The 20801-nt window shown below is 33.3% G+C and overlaps 1 protein-coding gene across 1 annotated transcript in view; it reads left to right on the top strand.

Moving 5' to 3' along the window:
* The window catches only part of LOC145239840 (uncharacterized), a 67735-nt gene extending 61437 nt beyond the window's left edge, over positions 1 to 6298 (top strand). Inside the window, exon 13 of the mRNA XM_080103387.1 lies at positions 6166 to 6298. Coding sequence (XP_079959513.1) covers positions 6166 to 6229 — 64 coding nt within the window. The 3' untranslated portion in view covers positions 6230 to 6298. The remainder of the gene's footprint in view (positions 1 to 6165) is intronic.
* The last annotated feature ends 14503 nt before the right edge of the window (positions 6299 to 20801 follow it).

The following is a 20801-nucleotide window of genomic DNA, read 5'->3' as shown; positions in this document are numbered from 1 at the left end:
TAAATCTAATTTATAAAACTCGCTATGTCTATCTGTCTGTCTGTTTCCATATTTTTAAACTCTAACTCTTCTAAAAGTTGCAGAGCATGGTAGGGACCTCAAATGATTCGATTTTTATGGACGGTCTTTTATGGGTCTTTAAAAGGTTAAAATAGTTTTTAAGGGTCAAAAAGAAGTCGAAATTGAAAAAAATCGTTATACATTTTGTACATTCATTTTAGTTTATTTTCAATCACTTCGGATGCGTGTTACGTTGCTATGGTGGTAACGTCACCAGCTTTGATTGCTACAGTTTTGCTTTCGGTTTCGATTTTAGCAGCAAATAGTTTTTTTTCTTTTTTTTTTTTTTTACTTTTGAAATCATGACTCTATAATAATATATACGAAATCTGGACAAATTAAAATATCATATTTAAGCGTATTTTACAACCAGGCAAAACCGGACGCGTCCCCGCTAGTAAAACATAAAAGATTTCGAAAATAAGCCAAATAACTTTTGCCAAACGATAGAAAATGCAATTTTCTGTCGACCTGCATGGTTTGAAACTTTTGAAACTGTTTGGGAGCTTCGTTATTTCAAAATTGGTTTCGTTATTTTCACTGAATTTGTCAATTAAAAATAGCCGTCGAATTTGTTTTGAGGTGGTCGCTAATTTCAGATTTAGAAGGAACTTAAGAAAAAAAAAAAAAAAAATGCTTACGATACCACTAACCCTAAGCCTGCGGGTATTTTCCAATCGGATTAGGGTAAGCGTTATTCTTATTTTCTTTCCTCTTTTTATTATTTTATGCCTGGAATTAACGAGGACACTTGGTGAACGCCTTTCCTGTACAAAACTAACTTCGAAACCACAAAAGAGACGTTGCTAGTCTTTTTCTGCTCCATCGTTATGTTCATAGTAGGTGCTCGACCGAGTTCAATCTATAGTCCCCCTAGTAAAATTTCACAACAAAACCTCGTCTATCTACAACCATTATCAATAATTTTCCCTTCTCGTTTCCGTATACCTTAAGCTAAACTGACCTTCTATGAGCAGAGATTTTCCTAGATCTACCCACCTGTGTTTCCTAGCTGACTATAGCATGTTTGTTTTCAAATCCAATGTAAACAAATTCTTGTCGAGTCGCCCTCTTCTAAATAATTGAATTCAGCCCATTTTCAACCATCGTTACCAATCATCATGGTGTTGTCTCATCGTCCACTTAACAAACATAGTGACTCTTATCCCTGAATGACTTTCTAATCTTCATAAGCGGTGACTATTTAGTAAAAATAAATGTTTTGTGTATTTTCAATTTCTTGGTTGTAAACTATACAACACTTTTTTTTTAATTTCTTTTATCTTCGCCTGTATAGCATTTAGTTTGTGTTTTTTCCGCTAATAAAAAAAATCTCGATAAAAAAAGGGAAATAATTTGCAACAATCAAACGATAGTACGAACAGAGTTGTTTCCCCTACACCTGTTTAATTTTGATCAAATAACCACCCATCACGGGCTTTGTTTTACAATTTGTCATTGTGCGGAGGGAGACAAAACTCGTTTACTAAGAGATTCGTTCATTTTTTTCATCTCATAATTTATGACGCTCGATCGACGATCCACCGATATTTTTAAATTATGAGATGAAAAAAAAAAAAAAAAAAAAAAAGACGAACAAATCTGAGCTTAGTAAACGATTACAAATTGTAAAATAGCGCCCCGCCCCGCCCCGCCCCGCCCCGCCCAACACGTAAGGAGATAAACTGGAGAAACAAACAATATTATTAATTCCTAGGACTCACTGTAACTGAACAAGGGCGGATTTTCTTAAGACATATTCATGTTCTCATTATATCATCAAAGTTAAGCGACGCCAGGCCTGGTCAATATCGGATGGGTGAACATTTAAGATTTGGGTGAATTTTTGACACCCCTAACACGAAACTGCGAATAAAATATAAAAAAATAACTCGTAATTTCTCTTTTAAAAGTGGGTTGTTTATTTTCTTTTTTTTATAATATTTCCAAAATAAACTATTAAAGTTGTTTAAAAAATAATAGAAATATTATTTTTTATTAAAAAAAAAACCAAAAAAAATCAGTGTTTACAAAGTGCCGGCGCGCCTTCATGCAGCCATTTTTTTTTTTTACGTAATGAAATCAATTGAATTTTACGAGTTAATTTTTTTTCAATTTTTAAACTTCAAAAAGCTATCAAAATTTTTCTATTGGTTAAATTTTTACGATATTTTCAGGGTCAATGTGAAATTTTATGCTCTTTCCAAACGTTTTTTTAAATTAACCCCCCATTTTGAAATGTCTATTAAAACTTTAATAATTAATTCATATACCAAAGTTTTATATATCACAAATCGAAGATAAAAGATCAATAAATAATATATTTAAACTTAAAACAAAAAAGAAGTGTTTTTTTTTTAGAAATTTACGTGTAAAGTCCAAAGTTTAAAACCTTTTTTTTGTTTTTTTTTTAAATGAAACTTTATGATCTTCTTATATTGTACAGAAAGTTTCGTTTTATTACGAAAATTATTTCTATTTCATTCAATGTTTTTTTTTTTTTTTTTTTTTTTAGATATTAAAAAAAATCCACTCCATAAAGTAGAAATTAAATATATTAAATCAAAACTCGTGTATTTTTTGAGAAAAGAAAAAAAAAAAAATTCTTGAACCGTTTTTTTTTTTTTTTTTTTTTTTTAAGGCGAAAAATTATAAATAAAATGTGACTAGTTTTCAGGTATGGAGGCACAAATTTCTTTACGCGCAAAGGTAGACGGCTAACGCGAACGTGTGGTTTTTACTTCCTTCTGTCCACCCGTAATTCAAAAGAATAAAAAAAAACTACTTCTGGTTTTAAATAAAAACGTAAAATGTTTGCATCATGGCGGGTTTTTCAAATAGGCGTTTAAAAAATTATTTTATTTAAAAAATAAATGAATTTTAAGATATAAATATGGATAAATGAAGAATGCAACTTCACATTGATTGGTAATTTTTATAGGTAAGTGTTTTTTTTTTGGAAGATATCTCGATTTTTTATAATCGACCTAAGTTAAATTTCGTTTATTTTCTTCAAATCTTTTAAAGAAAACCGATTTAAAAAAACAAATATTGCATAATTTGCTATTAAACCTGTTATTTTTTAAAATTTTGGTCTTTGGTCCTTTAATTGAAAAAAAAAATAGGGTTTGAATTACATTTTTCGAGTAGTTATAAGCTTGGAAAGACAGGAGGTCGAATTATCCAATATTTTTCCACGCATTCATAAGGTTAGTTTCTGACACACCTACCACGGCGATACTTTCCTGCTAAAAATAACACGATTTAAAATCTTTCCTGAGCAGGATAAACATGCTATTCCCTAGAAACCCCTTTCTTCGGAAAAAGATGGTTAAACTCGCTCTTAGAACGTGCAGAACCAGGCTATCCACTCAAATCGGCACATTTAAAAACCAACATCTTTTTCAAATCTGAAAGTGACAGATAAACTGACGTAATCTCGGGTTCGAATAAACGTTAAAATTAGAATTTAAAAATTTAATTCGAATAAACGTATTTGATCACTCGTTTAATTATGCAAATAAATGAAATAAAGCATTTTATTACAGAAAAATACTTTAACAGTTCAAAAATACTTTTTTGAGAAGGAGCAAAATGTGGTCTCGGTTCTTGCACTACGCTTCATATTTCCTGTTCTCGGTCAGCGAAGGAAAATTCTTTCTACACTGAAGCATTTTTATTTTTGTTCCAATCAAGATGGACCCGTTTTTTAGGAAGCTGAATTTACTTTGCATTAAAAACCAATCTTATTTCTGTCTTGTGGGGAGGCAAGTAAATAGAGACAAAAAGTAAAATAACTTTTAAAGGCAAATGATTTAATATACAGTTTCGTAGTTCTCTTAAACTAAAAACGCATTCATTTTTATAATGATCCTTCCCATAATGCACCTCGTTTTCAGTCATGTGGTATTAAAAGTTTAATTTCTTTCCCTTTAAAAATTAAAGTGTTTTTTTACCGGCCTATTTTTGCATAATGATAAGAATGTTCACTAATGGGTCGGGAGATCAGGGTTCAATTCTCAGTCGAATCATACCAATGACTTTAAAAACAGTACATGATGCCATCTTGCTTAACACTCAGCATTATAATGGGAGAGATCAAGGGAAAGTGGAGTAATCCTGAAAATGGAGTGGCGCCTTCCCCTACTCCTTGAATTAGCGGCTAGTAAAAAAGGATACTTCGGGTCGCCCTCAACTATAGTCGGAGACTTAGTTTATTTTCTTTTCCTTTCTTTTTTATTTTGAGAAATAGAGGTTTTCAAATAATTAATTGAAAAGAAAATTCAATTAATGGAATACATCTATCGGATAAAATAGTTTTACAATTACATTAATTGGATGTGTTACAGAATGCTAGAATTTAATTCGCATGATTACTTCGAAATTTAAAAAGCCCCCTTATTCATAAATAACTAGACCACCCATGACCTGTTGTGTTAGATTAAAAAAAATATTATTAAATATATAATTTCTGAACTTTAGCAATGGTTAATTAAAAAACAGAAGCTAGCACTTACGATTGCTGCTGTTAAAAAAAGAAAATACCAGCCATTACGGCTGCTACCGATGCTGCTCTCAGACAAACGTACATATACACAACTTTTGGAAAATACCATTCACTCTTTATGACGTCACACTGGTTTTGATAACTAGCACCTCTCCTCCGATTTGACGGTCATCTACCTAACTGTATGCATTTAAAATAATTATGAACCAAGCAAGATAACACACATAGTTTTATAAGTATACAAGAAAAATACCTGTCTCAGGACAGGTAAAAGTAATTCTCAAACAGAACCACATTTATGCCCTCTTACAAAGATAAAAATCAAATCATAATACAAAAAAATCTTATGTCTAGAATCCTTATTCGAATTTTGATTAAAATCCGTTATATGATTTTTATTCTATAAGATGTTTAAAAAAGGGTCTTCGAAAGAAACCGAAATTCAAGAAATCTTGCTTAATTGGTGTCTAATGACTATGGATCAAATTTAATGTAAATCTGAAATATTTGAATGTTCAAATGCAAGGCTGTGCTTATATTGTGTCTCCTAAAAACATTTTAACAGATTCTAAAAAAAAAAAAAAAAAAAAAAAAAATGAGAACAATTATTAATTGATGTCCAATAGCTACTGTTCATATTCCACAATAAATTTAATTTTCAGGAAGGGTTTCCATTCACTCTTTTGCATTTTTGTATAAACAAAACTAAATATAGCTCACATTAAGATCCCTTACGCCCTATACCTGTGTTCCAAAATACATACTGACGGGTTAAGTAGTGTAGGGGTGACTCTCTCTCTCTCTCTCTCTCTCTCTCTCTCTCTCTCTCTCTCTCTCTCTCACACACACACACGTACATATACACATATAGACATATACACATGCACTTTATATACATAGATACGAATTTAAAGGCAGGCATATCATTTTGCAACTTCAATTTATTTATCACACTTCTCTTTTTTATAAAATGGTAATCGTCCATACACTCTCACGCTCAAGAAAAAATGAAAACCCATGACGAAAAAAAAAACTTAATGGGAGTTCGTATGCGTTACGATAGTGCAAAAATCTGATTCTAAATTCTCTGTTGAGCTATTTTAAGGGTTATATAACATCGCTCGTCATTTAGCCATACAATTTTTCTTTTCTTTTCTTTTCTCCCCCCTCCCTCTCTCTCTCTTTTAATAAAACTACTTAATTAATTTGGTTGATTTTTGGTGCATGCTTTTTTCTGTTTGTCACGAGTGCGTACATTATAAAGATTTTTCTTTATTTTTGCTTTTCTTGTGGGAGGGGGTGTAGTTATGGACAAGCACAAATAAATTATTAATTAATTCGTGAATTTTTATTTAAAAAAAAATCAAATCGCACACATGCATAAATATATATACATATATATATATATACATACATACATAGACGCGATTCTTTTCGGAATAGAAAAATGTGACGATTTCGTTAAAAGGCGAATTCACGTAGTGTTTGTATGGATGTGGGTGTCTCGATTAAGATAAAAAAAAAAAAAGGTTTTCATGTCGAAACGTTTTATTTTGTTTGACGTCAAAATATTGTCTCTAAGTATTTTTTTCTTCCAGGGGCATGGCAGTAATGGTCATGTTTTTGAAGAGAAATTGGCACCGTTTTCACTGCGGATATTGAATCTCGACCAAATCGATTTCTTTAGGATTGTGGAAGCTGTTAACTCCCCGTGTACACACACACACACACACACACACACACACACACACACACACACACATCGGATCCTTTTCTCGTACAGTTCGCAGGTAAATTCCCATTTCAGTCACATAAATTTTTAGAGTGAAATGGATTTTGGCATGGCTGTTAAGACAAGTTATTTTTACTTACACAAAGTTAAAAAAAAAACCAAAAAAAAAAACCCTTACCCTAGTAAGTCATAGCAAGTTTTATCGTACATGGTTGATTGGTTGGTTGGTTGTTTTTGTTTTACGGCATATCAACCCTTTTCGGGTTATTTAATGCCGAATCCAAAGATTTTGAAGAAAATTTTTTTTTAAGAGAATATATTTGTTGTTTTCAAGTCGGTTTCTATTTAACCCATAGTTGGGACCCTAACAGGTACTACCACTCCGGGTCAGAGTGGACCTGGAAGCAATGGCAATTAAAGGGTGGCTCCACACTCCCCAAAGCCCACAAGCTGGGGCCTCACCACTGGTTATAGTTTAAGGTCATATCCAGGACCCCCATTGAGGGACTTTTACCCTCTGCAGGGGGGCAGTCGGCGTATTCTAATGCCCCACCGACTGGGCCTTTATCGTACATGGGAAAACGCTGAAATGAAAACAATGTTATCTTGGAAACAAGTCCACAAAAATGGTTACCTACGAAAGAACGATGAAAGTCCATACATTTCTTTAGGACAAGGTCATGAACTTATCTCATGGTTGTTTATTACCTAGTCTTTTTCTCGGCTTGTTAATAAAGATAGAGACTATATATTTTCCGGTTTAGTTTTCAGTATTAATAAAGAAGAATGGATGCAGGTGATCCAACAGCCTAGCAAAAGACTACATTTCGGCGGTTACGTGTATAATGAAACTCGTTATAACATTGTTTTTAATATTTTATTTATTTTTTTTACACACATGGTTTAAGTAAAAATTACTTGTTTGGAAACCATGTTGAAATCCATTTTTCACTCTAAATTCTTTATGGAACTGAAATAAGATATTTACCCGGTTCACAATATGTAAAGATATAAAGTATTTCCTTCTAATTTTATAGTTGTATGCATTACACACAGTAAGTCACAGTTCTTAGACACGACAGGGGCGCGTAAGAAAGTAATGTTTTCACTGCGTTTAGAAGTATGAATTAACCATCATTCCTTAAATTACTTTCTCATTGACAGCTTAAAGAGTTAAAAATTAGGTTTTGATTAAAAAAGAAAGGACGACCTGTCGTCGACATCGGTTGACATTTTGATAATTCGAAAGTCACTGGAATTGCCTGCGAATAATGCCTGTCTTAAATTAAAGTTGAAAAAGGCAAATGTAAAATAATTTTTGTTCACTTTTTTTACTTTGATTTTGTGTGACTTTTAATTTTATTTTGTGTGACTTTTAATTTTATTTTGTGTGACTTTTAATTTTATTTTGTGTGACTTTTAATTTATTTTGTGTGACTTTTAATTTTATTTTGTAACTTTTTTATTTTTGTAACTTCTTAGTTTTTGTGACTTTGATTTTTTTTTAAATAGCTTATTGAGTCCTTTAGTGACGAAAAAAATGTTTAGTGACACAAGTTTCATTTTTCCTTGAGATTTTTATCTTTTATTAAAGCTTAAGTTTATTTGGTAACTTAAAAATTTCGCGCATGTTTGGATTCTGTGTGACTTTTTGATTTTTTGTGACATTTTAATTTTTCTTTGTGACTCTTGAGTTTCTTTTTACTGTTTTAAAATTTTGTTTGGTGACTTATGATTTATTTATCGTTTTAGTTTTGGATTTTCATTAAAAATAATTTAGTAAATTTTGAGATTTAAATTCTATTAGATCTTTTTGTATATACGAGAGTGCTATAATGTTTTACGATGAAGGTAAAATCGTTTAGAGAAATTCATTTCTCGAGCAGTATACTTCATTTATTATCTTAAACCGGAGGGAAGCATGAAATTTTTCATGCGTCTCCGACGTATTAATAGACTGGTAGTCACGCGCATAGGTAAATATATATTTTTAGACTGTCAAAACTAACCTGAAAATAGATTTTAATACGGTTTATATGCATATGACCGAAAACTGAGTTTTTATTTCGTAAACGCCACGAGTTTTCCCTCCTCTCCGGTTCATTAAGGCGCGTGCGCACGCACACACACACACACACACACACACACACACACACACACACACACGATGTTTTTGTAAATTCAAAAATCTTTAACACATTTCGGTAAGAAAATCTCGAGTCTAAGTAGAAAAAATACAAATAAGCCCTGCATAAAATATTAAATATGGCCGAACTTTTTATTTTTACAACGTTAATTTTTCATTTCGGGTTGATTAGTTAACTAATGTGACGTATTTTAAATGGAGATTGTTACCTTATTTATTTGACTATAATTTAATAAACGGAAATTGCGTTTTGTATTAAAAAAATAATCAAAAAACAGTTTTATCGAATTGAAAGTGTGTGAGTATACATGTAAGTTTATTAAACTACCCGTATTTTGTTTAGTTACAAGTTAAGCCTCTTTACTTCTATAATATAGAAGTAAAGCGATCTTTTATTTTGCTATCTAATTCCCATATGTGTATATGGTGTGCATGAACACACTACGGAAATTGATTGGAAAGGAAAAGTCACTCTGTCTCGGAATATTGTGGTTAAATCAACGTAGAATGAGAAGAGAGAGAGAGAGAGAGAGAGAGAGAGAGAGAGAGAGAGAGAGAGAGAGAGAGAGAGAGAGAGAGAGAGAGATAAGTGGCTTGTTCAACTAATTATAAATGATAGCTTACTGGAAATCTTAACACGTGTTTTGTGTGATAAAATTATGTAGAAAAGCAAGAGGAACACTTATTAAGTCACACACACACATCATTTTTATTATTAAGCCATATATATATAAATATATATATATATATATATATATATATATATATATATATATATATATATAATATTTCATTTTTATTATTAAGTCGCACATATATATATAATATATTTCATTTTTATTAAGCCATATATATATATATATATATATATATATATATATATATATATAATAATTTATAAAATATATATGGCGATTAAGCTACACTGAATATTTTGCGTTTCATCCACTGTAGGATTCGTCAGGCTTATGCGTGAAATTTTGCGGTTGCTTCTTGTTTTTATATATGTTGAGGATTTCTAGTTAGCCAATCAGGTTTCTAGTATCCACCGCGCCCCCTCCTATCAGCCAATGGGCATGCATTTTATCGAACAAAGGATCTGTTTTAGAACTAGGTTAGTGGTTTAAGGTAGATCTTTTCCCTACTTTATATATATATATATATGAATATACCTATGTGTACACACACACATGCACACATATATACATATATATATATATATATATATATATATACATATATGTGTGATCGTTTATGTATATTTATGTTTATTTAATTTATTTATTTGTTTGTTTTCTATTGTTATTGTTAGTTTTAAAGCTATTTTGTATCGCTATCCTAGAGTAAGTTTTATTTTGTGAACACAGTTGTTTGCTATTTCTCGTCTACAGTAAAATAGATTATTAAACTGTAGACGAGAAATAGCAAACAACTGTGTTCACAAAATAAAACTTACTCTAGGATAGCGATACAAAATAGCTTTAAAACTAACAATAACAATAGAAAACAAACAAATAAATAAATTAAATAAACATGAATATACATAAACGATCACATATATATATATATGTATATATGTGTGCATGTGTGTGTGTACACATAGGTATATTCATATATATATATATATATATATATATATAAAAGGAGGGAAAAGATCTACCTTAAACCACTAACCTAGTTCTAAAACAGACTCTTTGTTCGATAGAATGCATGCCCATTGGCTGATAGGAGGGGGCGCGGTGGATACTAGAAAGCTGATTGGCTAACTAGAAATCCTCAACATATATAAAAACAAGAAGCAACCACAAAATTCGCGAATAAGCCTGACGAATCCAACAGTGGATGAAACGCAGAATATTCAGTGTAACTTAATCGCCATATATATTTTATAAATTACTAACTAGCTCTACCTACGTATTGAGCACTTTTGAAGTAAATACTTAAAGTCTACGCATAAATCTATACTTTCGTATATTAAATTTATGTGAGTAAATGAAGTAGTTATATATATATATTTCATTTTTATTATTAAGTCACATATATATAAAAATATATTTAATTTTTATTATTAAGTCACTATATATATATATATATATATATATATATATATATATATATATATATTTCATTTTTATTGCACTAAATATCATAACTGAAAATTTTTAAAAAATACAAAAACGTGACTTTCATTTGTTTAATTTTTGATATCAAAATAGCACAATCTCCATTGCAAACATCATCATCGATCGTCTGGTGAACGTGGGATTTCAAACTTTTTAAGTCGGACTTTGAAGAAATGATTAAACTTTCTCATCTGGATTTGTTTGCACTGAAAGAACATTTATACAGTAGTTATTAAGTTTAATAAATGAACACTGACACATAATCACATCTTTTATTGAAACTTTATTATTGTCATGGCATGGTGGGGGAAAGACCAGCGACCGTAGTTTGCTTAGACTATCCTTATATCAAGACTTTTTACGTCTGCTCGACCCCCTAACACGTCACGTGATTCCTTTTTCCCACTTTCACTTGTTTCACACAGACATCAAATCAAACCCTAACCTGTCCTGGACAGACAATCCTTTTGTCCTGGCTAATTTTAATTCATCTAACCGAAATTAGAAGATATATATCCTGTATCATTGCGCTAATTCATTCATTTAAAAAGAAAGAAAGAAAGAAAAAGAAAGACTTTCTACATTTTAGGCATGTAAACAGCCTGAAACAGTTGACAGTGAAACGGAAAAAAAAAAAAAAAAAAAAAAACAGAAGAAAATCAAATCATTTTTTTAGACTTAAGAGTAAGGAGAGTTACTTTCGCACATAACTTTAACGTAAAATGATCATCCACTTTAACTCCCCAAATGATATTGCCAAATAGCGCTTTTAAGAACTGTTCTTCAAAATACTATCTGGTCCAAAAGGAGTGATCATTTATATTATATTTATATGCGAAAGTGGTTCGCCATTCCACACTCTAAAATATTGTTTTTAATACCTTTTTGCCGCTTTGTTTTTCATGTTGTTTACATGTAATCAATAAAAAAGCAGTAGACTTTATTTTTTGACAAATTAACATAGTGTGGTTTCTCAAAATATCGGACATTCAATCTGTTATAAACGAAAACTAATAATTGTATCAAAATAATTGAAATAATCAACCTTCAATATAAGACGCATAGACACGTGGCATTGTTTACAAATCGATCTTCAACATGAGACGCATATGCATGTGGTATTGATTACAAATCAACCTTCAATATGAGACATATAGACACCTGGTATTGTTTAGAAATCGATCTTCAACATGAGACGCATATGCACGTGGTATTGTTTACAAATCAACCTTCAATACGAGACGCATAGCTTCAATACGAGACGCATAGACACGTGGTATTGCTTACAAATCCACCTTCAATATGAGACATATAGACACCTGGTATTGTTTACAAATCAACCTTCAATATAACACGCATAGACACGTGGTATTGTTGACAAATCAACCTTCAATACGAGACGCATAGCTTCAATACGAGACGCATAGACACGTGGTATTGCTTACAAATCCACCTTCAATATGAGACATATAGACACCTGGTATTGTTTAGAAATCAACCTTCAATATAACACGCATAGACACCTGGTATTGTTGACAAATCAACTTTCAATACGAGACGCATAGCTTCAATACGAGACGCATAGACACGTGGTATTGCTTACAAATCCACCTTCAATATGAGACATATAGACACCTGGTATTGCTTAGAAATCAACCTTCAATATAACACGCATAGACACGTGGTATTGCTTACAAATCCACCTTCAATATGAGACATATAGACACCTGGTATTGTTTACAAATCAACCTTCAATATAACACGCATAGACACGTGGTATTGTTGACAAATCAACCTTCAATACGAGACGCATAGCTTCAATACGAGACGCATAGACACGTGGTATTGCTTACAAATCCACCTTCAATATGAGACATATAGACACCTGGTATTGTTTAGAAATCAACCTTCAATATAACACGCATAGACACCTGGTATTGTTGACAAATCAACTTTCAATACGAGACGCATAGCTTCAATACGAGACGCATAGACACGTGGTATTGCTTACAAATCCACCTTCAATATGAGACATATAGACACTTGGTATTGTTTACAAATCAACCTTCAATATAACACGCATAGACACGTGGTATTGCTTACAAATCCACCTTCAATATGAGACATATAGACACTTGGTATTGCTTAGAAATCAACCTTCAATATAACACGCATAGACACGTGGTATTGCTTACAAATCCACCTTCAATATGAGACATATAGACACCTGGTATTGTTTAGAAATCAACCTTCAATATAACACGCATAGACACCTGGTATTGTTGACAAATCAACTTTCAATACGAGACGCATAGCTTCAATACGAGACGCATAGACACGTGGTATTGCTTACAAATCCACCTTCAATATGAGACATATAGACACCTGGTATTGTTTAGAAATCAACCTTCAATATAACACGCATAGACACGTGGTATTGCTTACAAATCCACCTTCAATATGAGACATATAGACACTTGGTATTGCTTAGAAATCAACCTTCAATATAACACGCATAGACACGTGGTATTGCTTACAAATCCACCTTCAATATGAGACATATAGACACCTGGTATTGTTTAGAAATCAACCTTCAATATAACACGCATAGACACCTGGTATTGTTGACAAATCAACTTTCAATACGAGACGCATAGCTTCAATACGAGACGCATAGACACGTGGTATTGCTTACAAATCCACCTTCAATATGAGACATATAGACACCTGGTATTGCTTAGAAATCAACCTTCAATATAACACGCATAGACACGTGGTATTGCTTACAAATCCACCTTCAATATGAGACATATAGACACCTGGTATTGTTTAGAAATCCACCTTCAATATAACACGCATAGACACGTGGTATTGCTTACAAATCCACCTTCAATATGAGACATATAGACACTTGGTATTGCTTAGAAATCAACCTTCAATATAACACGCATAGACACGTGGTATTGCTTACAAATCCACCTTCAATATGAGACATATAGACACCTGGTATTGTTTAGAAATCAACCTTCAATATAACACGCATAGACACCTGGTATTGTTGACAAATCAACTTTCAATACGAGACGCATAGCTTCAATACGAGACGCATAGACACGTGGTATTGCTTACAAATCCACCTTCAATATGAGACATATAGACACCTGGTATTGCTTAGAAATCAACCTTCAATATAACACGCATAGACACGTGGTATTGCTTACAAATCCACCTTCAATATGAGACATATAGACACCTGGTATTGTTTAGAAATCAACCTTCAATATAACACGCATAGACACGTGGTATTGCTTACAAATCCACCTTCAATATGAGACATATAGACACTTGGTATTGCTTAGAAATCAACCTTCAATATAACACGCATAGACACGTGGTATTGCTTACAAATCCACCTTCAATATGAGACATATAGACACCTGGTATTGTTTAGAAATCAACCTTCAATATAACACGCATAGACACGTGGTATTGTTGACAAATCAACTTTCAATACGAGACGCATAGCTTCAATACGAGACGCATAGACACGTGGTATTGCTTACAAATCCACCTTCAATATGAGACATATAGACACCTGGTATTGCTTAGAAATCAACCTTCAATATAACACGCATAGACACGTGGTATTGCTTACAAATCCACCTTCAATATGAGACATATAGACACCTGGTATTGTTTAGAAATCAACCTTCAATATAACACGCATAGACACCTGGTATTGTTGACAAATCAACTTTCAATACGAGACGCATAGCTTCAATACGAGACGCATAGACACGTGGTATTGCTTACAAATCCACCTTCAATATGAGACATATAGACACTTGGTATTGTTTACAAATCAACCTTCAATATAACACGCATAGACACGTGGTATTGCTTACAAATCCACCTTCAATATGAGACATATAGACACCTGGTATTGCTTAGAAATCAACCTTCAATATAACACGCATAGACACGTGGTATTGCTTACAAATCCACCTTCAATATGAGACATATAGACACCTGGTATTGTTTACAAATCAACCTTCAATATAACACGCATAGACACGTGGTATTGTTGACAAATCAACCTTCAATACGAGACGCATAGCTTCAATACGAGACGCATAGACACGTGGTATTGCTTACAAATCCACCTTCAATATGAGACATATAGACACCTGGTATTGTTTAGAAATCAACCTTCAATATAACACGCATAGACACCTGGTATTGTTGACAAATCAACTTTCAATACGAGACGCATAGCTTCAATACGAGACGCATAGACACGTGGTATTGCTTACAAATCCACCTTCAATATGAGACATATAGACACTTGGTATTGTTTACAAATCAACCTTCAATATAACACGCATAGACACGTGGTATTGCTTACAAATCCACCTTCAATATGAGACATATAGACACCTGGTATTGTTTACAAATCAACCTTCAATATAACACGCATAGACACGTGGTATTGTTGACAAATCAACCTTCAATACGAGACGCATAGCTTCAATACGAGACGCATAGACACGTGGTATTGCTTACAAATCCACCTTCAATATGAGACATATAGACACCTGGTATTGCTTAGAAATCAACCTTCAATATAACACGCATAGACACGTGGTATTGCTTACAAATCCACCTTCAATATGAGACATATAGACACCTGGTATTGTTTACAAATCAACCTTCAATATAACACGCATAGACACGTGGTATTGTTGACAAATCAACCTTCAATACGAGACGCATAGCTTCAATACGAGACGCATAGACACGTGGTATTGCTTACAAATCCACCTTCAATATGAGACATATAGACACCTGGTATTGTTTAGAAATCAACCTTCAATATAACACGCATAGACACCTGGTATTGTTGACAAATCAACTTTCAATACGAGACGCATAGCTTCAATACGAGACGCATAGACACGTGGTATTGCTTACAAATCCACCTTCAATATGAGACATATAGACACCTGGTATTGTTTAGAAATCAACCTTCAATATAACACGCATAGACACGTGGTATTGCTTACAAATCCACCTTCAATATGAGACATATAGACACTTGGTATTGCTTAGAAATCAACCTTCAATATAACACGCATAGACACGTGGTATTGCTTACAAATCAACCTTCAATATGAGACATATAGACACCTGGTATTGTTTAGAAATCAACCTTCAATATAACACGCATAGACACCTGGTATTGTTGACAAATCAACTTTCAATACGAGACGCATAGCTTCAATACGAGACGCATAGACACGTGGTATTGCTTACAAATCCACCTTCAATATGAGACATATAGACACCTGGTATTGTTTAGAAATCAACCTTCAATATAACACGCATAGACACGTGGTATTGCTTACAAATCAACCTTCAATATGAGACATATAGACACCTGGTATTGTTTAGAAATCAACCTTCAATATAACACGCATAGACACGTGGTATTGCTTACAAATCCACCTTCAATATGAGACATATAGACACCTGGTATTGTTTAGAAATCAACCTTCAATATAACACGCATAGACACCTGGTATTGTTGACAAATCAACTTTCAATACGAGACGCATAGCTTCAATACGAGACGCATAGACACGTGGTATTGCTTACAAATCCACCTTCAATATGAGACATATAGACACCTGGTATTGCTTAGAAATCAACCTTCAATATGGGACGCATAGACACGTGGCATTGTTTACAAATCAACCGAGAATATAAGAAGCATGAACAGAACAGGTATAAAAACAAAAGTTCCACTTTTTAGTACTATGTACTAAGTTAACTATCATGATGTCTTTTATCTATATTTGCTGTATAACTGTTACTTAACACGTACATACATATACACGAGCTAATAAAGATTATTTTCTAATAGACCAGAACAGTGTACCTTTGCATAAGACCATGAACACCCAACAGTCCCAACACACACGCAGTGGAATTGGAAACTCATCCTTCAAAGAGACTTCTTCAAGACAAGCCCTACGTTTTTACTCGGTGTATTTTTGCTCATAAAGTTTACTTTAATTGACCTAAACAAGAATCTCATTCTTTTTTATTGTCTTTTTGTTTTTCTTTCCGTATCTTTAAATCATTTGTTCATACGAAAGTTTTACAATTCTTTATGCAACCATTTGCATTATCATTGAACTGAATTGCAAGATCATTTAATATGCACTGGTTGATTAGTCGGAGGCAGGTGTGTATCATATCGTTTTCCTATCTGCAATCATAATATGGTTAGTTTGGTTTTGTAATCCGATCTGGTAAAAGCAGTTTTTGATCACTTCATTCTCGTTCTCGAGCGGTTGAATGACCTTCATTGGATCCAAGTTGCTTCTGAGCCAGAAGGGAAAACTTCAGAAAGATGGATTCCCACGTTAATCATAGGTGGCTGGGGAGAGGGGTCGATCATTCACTAGCTCTCTAATCATCAGCTTCAATCTAATCTCTTCCTGGAAAAAAGTTATTAGATATGGTCGAGGAAGATTATCCTTGGTTTTAGTCGTTAGGTTGTTGTTTCATGTTCATGAAAGATATGGTGTTCATTATTGGTAGTAGAGATTGTAATGATCTCTACTCGACTAGCAAATTTCTGTATCATATCTGCATGTATTTGTTTATATCTTGTTTATTTGTGTGAGGAGGCTAATGGCACAAAGCCATTGAAAAACCCAGAATCAAACTTGTTTTCGTTTCTAGCCATACATATTCATAGCCATGCATATTCATAGCCATGCATACTGATAGCCATACATATTCTCACGGTAAAAGATGTTTGGTTTCATTTACCCTAATGATCTTTACAGCGATATTTGGAAAAATAATGACATATCTGCAGGATTATTTTCTATACAGGATGTTCCAAAATGGTTGACCCCATTCTAAATGCCCATATCTCGGAAACTACACGATGGATCTTAATGAAACTAAATACACTTTATGTTGAAGGTGATAAGTTTTATTGGTTAAATTTACAAATAAAAGTACAACAATTTGTTGCTTCTACAACAGATTTCCTAGGATTACACAGGAAGGCTTCATAAACCTGCTCGACTGTCTCTGTTGATGTTGATGGCCGTCCTGGCTATTTAGATATGCACAAGCAGCCCTTTTCTTGAAATTTTTGGCGCCAAGTCTTAATTTGCTTTGTAATTGGTGACTTCTTTGCCAAATTTGTGAAGAATGCACCCTGCACTGTCTTCGGTGGTTGAATCCGAGCATACTCTAATACGCAAAATGCCTTTTCTTTTGAAGTGAACGGCATTTCTTAAACTGAAAAGATAGAAGTACCACACGTTACACACAAAAACTTTAAACGTTTCTACACAAGCAGTGAAAATTTGAGGTCATTCCAACAAAAATTGTCAAAATTATTGGCCTACGAAATGGTGGCGAACATTTTGGAACACCTTGTATGTGTAAAGTAGCCCTTTAAAAAAAAATAATAGTATCTTGACTATCAAAGAAACACTTTCGATCGTGTCGCTCAAATCTTACTTCTGAGTGCCACAGATTTTATATTAAGTGTTGTTTTTCTTATGATTTTGTTGGTGTGTGCTTCAACAGCAATCCCGGACAAACTTTTATCTGTGATCCTGTACAGGGATAGTGTTTATCCATCCATACGTAGAAAGATCAATCAATAAGTATTGCATGTGTTGGAGGTTCAAAATAAATAATGTTGATCAGCATTTGTTTCAATAGCATATAACTCGGAAACAAAGCGATTTTTGCGTTATTTACGTACATTAAAACACATTCCTGAAATCATTCCAGTAATTATAGAAGCAACCAGACTCATGAAAAGAATTTCAAAAACTTAATGACAAATATACCCAGTGAACCAAGTGCAAGAGAGTCACAAACAATTGCACTTAAAGGGACGGCTAGGATCTTCAAAAACGGTCTCTTGGTTGCAATGTATGAGATAGCAGGCGAATGTCTGAAGTTCGATAGGATGCCCAGTCTTGAACTAGAAGAAAATGACAAAATTGAAAAATAAACAAAACAAAAAAAAAACACACACACACACGCATATATGTATTGGAGAGAGAGAGAGAGAGGATGGGAGTGGAGGCAAAACCTTCCAACCCATATTCTTCAGAGCGCTGGACTAACCAGATCCGCAGCGATGTTTCATATACTAATTAAATTTAACAATGGTTTGTAAACATCGAACAACATGAAATGATTGTGCATCCTGAAATCTTCTATGTATCTATATCTATCCTATAATTTTTTTTTGTGTGTTTTGATATTCATATTAAAAACCCACTTTTCTATTTATTTATAAAGAAAATACAACTTGTTATATATGGATCGTTAAATTGCATTTATCTGCAAAAGACTTAGCTAACTTGCATATTATTTTAAACATTGGTTTTAATTAATTCCCTATCAGTTTTTTTTTCAATTTTCTCATGGGATGATCATCTTTAGTTAACTATTACGTGTAATTATATTCATGCAGATATTCTACATGATTTATACTTGCATAATATTTGCATAAAAATGTTATAAAAAGGTTTCTTTATATATTTATGTATGCGTATATATATATATATATATATATATATATATATATATATATTTTTTTTTTTAAATTGTCTACCAAACTCCTCTATCAGTTTTTGACCTACAGAAATGAAACTTATATATAATTTACAACAAAGGAAAACAGTACATAAGGATTATAAGACTGCTACGCGCGTATTTTCTGCCAAATCATAAACAATTGTATTTGTAACCACGCACCCATCAGCTTTCAATGTGACTTGCCATATAAGGTGAGTTTTTGATTAAATGTCTAACAGTAAAAAATACAAAAACAAAAAAACAAACAAACAAACAAACAAACAAACAAAAAAACAATAACGTAAATCTGTATGACTCGGCATCCCATCAAGTTTTCATCTACTCGTTTTTACTGTTGCCATTTGTACCCGTAGTTATTGCTAACATCATATAAACACAGGAGGGCCCGCATGAATGTTGATAACAGTCATAGTGAAAGTGGTGCTATGGAACCAACTGTATTACGAACTTTGGGTGCGAATTTGAGTCTGTGTTTAGTTATAGAAATGAATGGGAAAGGGTGGGGGGGTTAAGGATCGAGATAGAGGTAATGGAAGACTAGAAAAAATAGTATCCGTATGCATGTGTGATGACCGCCCTAAATCTTAAACATACTAGTGCGTACAGGTTCAGTCAGTAGGGGTGGTGGTGCGAATTTTAACATATCCATGTTAAAAGGTGTTTCAGATTTTACCGGAGTTATTAAGTTATAAAGATGCTTTTAATTTGACTAGAATTTTATATGTGGTCAGACAAGTGCACAACTTACGTTGCCCTCTTGTACATACCCGCCTTACAGTGCTACATTTTTGTTTACATAGGCGTCACCACTTATCAGGGCCTAGATGCCACTCAAGGATAAGGTTAAAGAGTGTACAGTAGTCAATTGGACAATATAGTAATCGTTAGTAATGAAAATTCAGTAAACTTGTTAACTTAAGTGGAACGGCTCATCAAAAATTTGTTTATGTTAGACTGGAAGACAACCATATTGTAGTCAGCTGGAAAGCAGGAAAACGGAAGACAATTCCACAGGCGTGCAGTTCTAAGAAAGAAGCTTTGCTTATGGAATCTACGTTTAGGTTTAGGCACATATAAAGAGTTGGGGGAATTATTGATAGTATTTTCAGCTAGACGAGTGTTTCTTGTGAAAGTTTGACGAGAGGAAATCATAGATTGGAGCTCAATCGAGCACTTGCCATGAAAATAACGATAAAGCAGAGACAAACTCGCAACTTCTCTTCTGTAAGCTAGAGGTTGCAGGGAAGGAAAAAGGACATCCCTTACGAGGCTACGAAGTCTATTTTGAACTCTATCAAGGCAGAATAAGTCCTTTCTAGCAACTCCTGCCCAGATGTGGCCATCCTTGAACGTATCTGGCTCTTATATAGATAGGGAATTACATCAGCAGTGAGATATCTGCTGGATCGATAGAAGGATCCCACCATTTTTCCAGTGGCCTTGGCAACGGATTTGATGTATGTGTTCAATTTCAGATCAGGAGTAAAGGTCAAGCCCAGAAGCTTGTCAAAACATGAAGCCTTTCCAAGACGAGATCCATTCATTTTAGTTGATGCCAGATGAGGATCAGAGCGTTGATGATGTAAA

The sequence above is a fragment of the Euprymna scolopes genome, chromosome 19, assembly GCF_053919585.1.
Source record: "Euprymna scolopes isolate OS-2025 chromosome 19, ASM5391958v1, whole genome shotgun sequence".
Lineage (NCBI taxonomy): Eukaryota > Metazoa > Mollusca > Cephalopoda > Sepiida > Sepiolidae > Euprymna > Euprymna scolopes.
This window is presented reverse-complemented; position numbering and strand designations above follow the sequence as displayed.